Below are 7,002 nucleotides of genomic sequence, written 5' to 3'. Positions count from 1 at the left end.
TAATGATTCTATGATTCTATGATTAAGTAAAAAGTGCTAAACACCACCATGGTAAAAAGGTAACTAACACGCCAGCACCTATGAGAACTGCATAAGAACTGCTCGTGGCAGCTTTTGCAGTATGCACCTGCATGATTAGTGTTTAAGGAAAACTTCGGTTTCTTTTTTGAAGTGTTAGTAGAAAGGTGAGAACAGAAATGAACTAGTCATACTAAAGCTCTGAGCGGGGCAGAATACATGAGGCCAATTCAAGTACAAGATAGACAGAATGAGCTGAACATCAGCCAGTTCAAATAATTCACAAAACCTGCTCATCTGTCTGCAAAACAAAATCTTTCCTCAGTTACTCTAGGGTATTTTCAGCTTGATTTTTCACTTTACCTGCTCTTGACAGATAAACACTACTAAATAGTAGATTGCTTCCCAGATGCTGAAGAAGATTTAATCAGCAACACAGATAGTTTGGATAGTTACCTTAATTTTCATCTTGTTCTCCCATACCTTTTCTACCTCTGCCATCCATACCCATTCAACTTCTCTCTTTTTCTCTCATAAAAGCCTTTTGTTCTTCACTGTCTATCCTGATAGAAGACCACAACGGGGAACAAATTTTACACCTACTCTGTACGCAACCCTTTCCCCTTTAAGATAAGTTTTTCTGAAAGCAGAATCCAGAGAGCAAGTGTCCCTCATTAGACTGACTTGGATTCCCTCTATTAGAAGTAAAAAAGTTTATTTTACTTACACCTTCAGCTACATTTCATATCCTTACAAAATTATAGGGAAATTACTACCGTTCAAATTTAAGCCAGAATTCCATTTCAACACAATTAGTAAAATAGCCATTTAAAATGCCTAACATTTCAGGTGAAAGTATCTTGTGGAGAAAGTCAGTCAGTGAAAATGAGATATCATGGTGGGGGGGAAGCACACGTGACAAATCAGAAAGCATACCATAAACACATTATCAAGGCCCTCTTCAAAAACTGGAGCTCAATTAGTTAACAACAGAGCTTGTTTAGGTTTTCAGAAAAGAAACCACCTTCTAAGTACACAGAACCTTGTAACCAGAGTCCAAGAAACAGGTACCTATATATCAAGCTTCTAAGCACTAACAATGCCTAGAAAGCACACTCTGCTTGCCAGGGTGAATACTTCCTGTCAGCTTCCCTATTGCCAATGCATATGAACCACACTTTTCATTTCAGATGATTTGGATATTGTGGTTGTTTCAAGTAATTTTAAATAAATAGTAAAGCAGCACTGTTGCCGAAAGAAGCAATACTATCCTTCCTTGTTTGCAGCTACTTAGGACATCCCCTTCCTTGTGCTGATATGAGCACCTGTTACATGTTCAGATAAAAAAACCAGGTTTTATCTGAAATTATTTTTTACTACTTTTTTTTTTCTTCCCAGCACAAGGGATGACAAGCAGATGAAATACGGGACAGGACTGCTACTTTATTTGGCACCGACAGTTTAAAGTGACAGTAAAACTATACTGTAAGGTAAACCTTGATGACATCATACAAAGTAATTACTTAACATATCACTCTTCAAAGGTATTTGTAAGTAAGTGTTCATGAGTTTCTTGTAAGTGCTTGGATAACAACAGTGAGTACACACATTACACAATATTTTTGTGGTAAGCATACCACTGAAATCTTGTGACCCTGATGAACACAGACTTTTGACAATGTTTTCTGCAGAAGCTGTTACTAAAGTCTTCTAGCATTACAGAGCCTCTTCTCCTCTTGCAGATCAAAGCCAGTAAAAGCTTTCTTACTGCAGTAAGAGCATGAAGACTTCCTAAATCTTCAAGGCCTCATTTATCTAGTAATTTTCCCTCATTTTTAAAAATTGTCATACATAAGGAAAAAACTAAGCTATTCCCAAGATATTGCACGTACATAACTGAAATCTAGGATTTCAGCACTTACAAAATAAATTCTTATAAGAATATAACAAATATATTTAATATTTTATATCATGCTTTCAGCTTCAATACTTAATACTTTTCCATTAGAACATTTATGCTTTGATTACATTCAAGCATTGGAAAAACTTGGATCCCGCCGAGCCAGATGAAATCTTAACATGGATGTTTGGCGGGGAGGTGGCAGCTGGAAAAAGGTAAGTACAAAGCAGAGCTGCTGTCATTACTTCTGAAACATGCATGAAACCATGAGGGATGGTAAGATGGTATTGACACTGCAACTTTTTTGTCCCTTCCTCAGCAAATCCACCCTTTCTATCACACACAGTACTTCCCACTCAAAGTTCCTCTGTACTGCAGCAGAAAACACCTTAACAACCTAGCCACTTCAAAACTTTTGTTGTTCTTATTGTTCCAGCAGAGCAGCAACCAATGTGATTCAGAGTCCAATTTCCATTATTATTGAGCCTCTTCCCTTCACATTTCAGTTATATACTTACAGCAAAATCATTATCCTAGAGCAAGCCCCAACTCCAAACTATGACATTGTTTAATTTGCATATGAGCTAAACTAAAAACATTTTTATAAAAGCCTAATGAGTTCAGAAAGTGGTAACTGATTATAAACTGGAAAAAAGTGTAGAGAGCAAATGGCTGTAGCCACTCTACAATTTGCAAATTTACTACAGACATCTGGTTTCTAAATAAGGCAGCACTTACAAGAAAACTTAACGAAGTAGGTCCACTATTTATCCCCAACATTACTCTAGTTGAGAGAAAATGAAAGAGAAATGTAAATCTGAATATATTCCCAATAGATTTTATTGCTACATACCTTTTAAAGACACAAAAAAGCTACTTTGTAAACTTTAAAGTTGGTCATCTGGCTCCCATTTGTACTGACTGCCAAAAATACGTAATAAGGAAAAGGATGGGGGAGGAAGAAATGCATTAGAAATCCAGAAAACTGCTGCTTGTAGTTCAGATGAAAATTCTACACCTGGACAGTGTTTACTAAGTTATCTATAGAACTGACACAGAACTTTACTCAAAACAAGTATTTATTGTGAAACCAATTTTTCAATAAATTGCCTAACAAGTCATTCAATGAAGCATTTAGACATGAATTACTTGTCTGAAAAACACGCACACACAATTCTAAAAAGTATTTTTGTTTTCAGAACTCTTCAGACTGAAAAGTTTCCATTTCTTACTTAGGTGAAACTTCTCTAAACATATACAACTCATAATGAAACATTTTATTACTCATAAAATGTGACTAATATGGTATACGTATGTTTTGGCTCTACCTCTGTCTCAGTCAGAAAGCAGCTGCTTTGTCTCTTAGCTAAACCATTAAACAAAATGGATAACACATGCCTTGTTATAGACCTCTAGTTTGCACAATTAATATTTGATTTACAGAAAAGGCCTTAGCAATTATAAAGAGTAAATCACCACAAAGCAGAAGGCTACCATTTTAACACGTAATATCAAAAGTAGGATGAGCTAGACAGCCTTAACATTTACAAACATTATCCAAAGTACAACCCCCCTGCTCCAGGATATTACCTGGGAAAGAATGCTGGCAAAGCATTTTTTACCCCATGGAAAGCACTTTTAAGACTGTCAAACTTTGAAAGAGTATTCATTTCAACAATTTGGATGTAATTCATAACTTTACTCTTCTATTAATCCACTTCAGGTTAACATATAGATAAGGATATCTGGTTTTATGACAATCACAGAAGAACTTTTTATCTGCTAAAACGGTAGGTGGACTTTTTTCCTAAAAGTATATTAACCTAAAGCTTAAATAAAACTCTTAATTACAGTAAACAGGAAAAAATACTGTGTAAAGTTTTATTTTAAAAATTATTGTGTATTTAAAATGTTTTAAAGATTACGTTTGTAGCCTCCTCCCCTTGCCTGAAAAGTGTACAACCTGTAAAAATTCAGGAGGTGTTATCTTCTCTTATTTACTTTCAAATGTATAGACAAAGGCAATGAGAGATTATTATTATAGAGCATTTAGGTTTGAAAATCATTATTTTGACAACCGAGAAAAATGCATTTGAACCATTCTCATTTTAATTAGTTCAGCTACATACATGCCAGATGTTTCATAAAATGCTTTACAAAATCCTCCTTCTATTAACAAAAATAACACAGTGGGAAACAAGCAAATGCAATTAAGATAATATTTTCCTTATTAGTTGGAAAATGTTGTTTATTATTCCCAGTTTCTTTTCATGTTAAGAACAGTTTTTATAACCCTAGAGCCTAATTAAAGGATATCAAGAGTTAAAAGTTGTTCCATGTTCCTTATGCGTTAGAAACCCCTGCCAACTAGTCCTCTAGGCTTTAAATATTGTTTTGACGGACTGCATTTTCATTTCCAGTCACAAAGAAAGTATTCTCCATAGTCAACACACGAGCAGATCTCCACCAGCTCAGTGAAAGCCAGATACAGTGTTCCGTGCAAGAATGAAGACTTTGCAGACTACTTTTATTTTGTTTGTGTTTGTACCTTTGGTAAATTCAGCACCACCTAAACAGCAAGAATCACTCCAGTTTTATGAGTATGATACAGATGTTACCATGGGAAGCCTGATCCAACAAGATTATGAAATGCAATCCAAGGATATAAGAAAGGTATTTCATTTATATTATCACTTTAATATTTTTAACTGCTAAGCATTATATGAATAAGGTGTTACATGCATGTATGCAAGTTTTATGGAAAAGTCTTATAATAATAGCAAAACATACAATGGTTTCAGACATAGGGAAAGCCTCAAATTAAAACCACAAAAATACTACCCTTGCTACAGTTTGAGAAACCCACAAAAAACAGGCTTTCACAAATAAGACTAATGCATCATTTTAACTCTGCTGTAGTTATGTGCCTACTGTTGTAAGAGTTTCAAGAATGGGATATACTAGCGTACTAGCTCAACAGTTTGAGTAACATTGTATTAACACAGTAAGTTTGTTTAAAAACAGAGAGGATGATTTTATTTAGGAATTTGGGTTTTTTATATCAAAGTAATACTTGAAACAGTACTTTTTATTGGACATAACCTGCCAGCATAAACCACAGTTTCTCTTTTGACTTACCAAACTATCAAGTTTTTTGCCTTGGTTTTTCAGGGGTGGCTTGCTTGGGTTTTTTGCAACTCAACAGTTTAGCAGTCCTGAACTACTATGGAAGGTCCAGTCCTGCAGTAGTCACCTACATTATTAACACTTTGAGATTCTTAAAGGTAGCAATAAAGACTATACCTCATGGCACTCACCAGCACCCCCAAACGGTCAGTTCTGAACTTTTTTGCTATGTGCTCCACATACAAGCCTTTTAAATTAAACACTTACGCAGAAGACAAAAACAGAGGAGAGTTAAATGAAGTGCAACAGCCTCAGCCGACAGGGACAGTTAAAAGCCTCATACCTCTGTTCAGACTGCCTCTGACAGGACCTAAACCATCCACATCAAGAGAGCAAGATACAACATTGATCAGACAGACGGAAAAAAATACTAACAATGATTGCCCCAAGACTAGTTGCCAAGGAAAATACCACATATCCAAACAAAGCGGTAACAACCAAGTATTAATAAATTCAAGGAAGTTTTCATTAATATTAACTGTACTTCTTACAATAACTTAGTCTGATAAACAAGAAAAAAGACGACAGCAAAAGATAATTAGTATAAGTAAAAAATTGCAGCACATACATTGAAAAATCACTTCTGTATACCTTTTCAATATTTTCCCAATTCTACTTAAATTATAGCTTTCCACTGTTAAGACTAAAAACAGCAGCTAAATATTTATATTAAAAATGTCTAAGATATTTTTAAATCTGACATCTGTCACAGTGATGAAGTAACATGTTTCATAAACCTATGAAAAGGAGACCATTTAAATTACTCTTAACTAATAGGTAGCTATCTACTCGCAACTGAGTAAGTTTTTTAAAAAAATATTAAAAATGTTAACTTTAACTAGTCAGGCACAGCATCAGATGACATTCATTACTAAAATCGTTCTAATAAGAATACGCTACTGTTTCAGTAAAAAGAACAATAAGGAGTATACCTACAAGGAAATGCTGCCAACAGACGTGCCACAGACTAATCAAAGCCTGTACTGGCAGTGCTATAAACTAGAGGTCTTCTGAAGGCCAACAGTTCTGCTTAGGATAATTCTAGGAATGCAGTCACTCTTTATTAGTATCAGGTCAGTTCTCCAATTACATGTTTTCATTGCAAAATAATAAATTAGTTCCTTATGTGCAACAAATACATCTATACAAGTCCCAGTATTCCCAATTTAAATCATGGGATGTGCAAACAAATCTTCTATTCATTTATTGCACAAATTCTAGCTCCCAGAATATTTCAAGTGTTAACTGTAACCGAAATACATGCCAACAATTTCCTCAAACATGCCCAGTCAGAAATCTATCTTGCATGACAAATTTAACTCCTTGCTGTGTGCTTGAACACACAGTTAGAAAAAAGATTTTTAGTGAAAACATCAGAAGAAATTTATTTGTGTTAGCGATCAACAAAATGAAGTGAACCTTAGTCTACTACTAAGGAAAATGTCAGCCAAACAAAATTTATTACAATGATTATTATTTGAAACCACAGCCACTCCAGTCTTGAATAAAAATATTGGAAGTTTAAAAACATGAAATCTTAATTTCCATAACAGAACAGAACCATCCAATTATCTGGACTAATTCATTCCATTGAATATAAGCTATCAGCTTTATAGACCTTTGTGTGTTATGAAGATGAATGTTAATGTGTTTTTTTTATGGGTAATTCATGTCTGTGGCATAAAGTGCAAGAGGCAGGTGGAATTTAAGTATGTAAGTAGGCCAATATTCCTTCAGTGCATTCCCCACATATGCAAGTAATGAACTTTCTGTGGTTATAATCCAAACAATCTTCTCCACTGATATTCCACAGCTAGGAATTTTTATAGCTGGCCAGGAAATACTTCCAATATATTGGTTATTTATGCTACTTTTTTGTTGTGGGTGGTTTTTTTTTT

At 34.7% G+C, this 7,002-nt stretch overlaps 1 protein-coding gene across 1 annotated transcript in view; it reads left to right on the top strand.

The window, feature by feature from the left end:
- Nucleotides 1-3,675: 3,675 nt before the first annotated feature.
- The window catches only part of OGN (osteoglycin), a 9,794-nt gene continuing 6,467 nt past the window's right edge, over nt 3,676-7,002 (top strand). The window contains exons 1-2 of the mRNA XM_009579155.1: nt 3,676-3,708; nt 4,339-4,591. Coding sequence (XP_009577450.1) covers nt 4,424-4,591 — 168 coding nt within the window. The 5' untranslated portion in view covers nt 3,676-3,708; nt 4,339-4,423. The remainder of the gene's footprint in view (nt 3,709-4,338; nt 4,592-7,002) is intronic.

The sequence above is a fragment of the Fulmarus glacialis genome, unplaced genomic scaffold, assembly GCF_000690835.1.
Source record: "Fulmarus glacialis isolate BGI_N327 unplaced genomic scaffold, ASM69083v1 scaffold4926, whole genome shotgun sequence".
NCBI lineage: Eukaryota > Metazoa > Chordata > Aves > Procellariiformes > Procellariidae > Fulmarus > Fulmarus glacialis.
The sequence above is the reverse complement of the archived record's forward strand: the minus strand, read 5'-3'. Positions and strand labels throughout refer to the sequence as shown.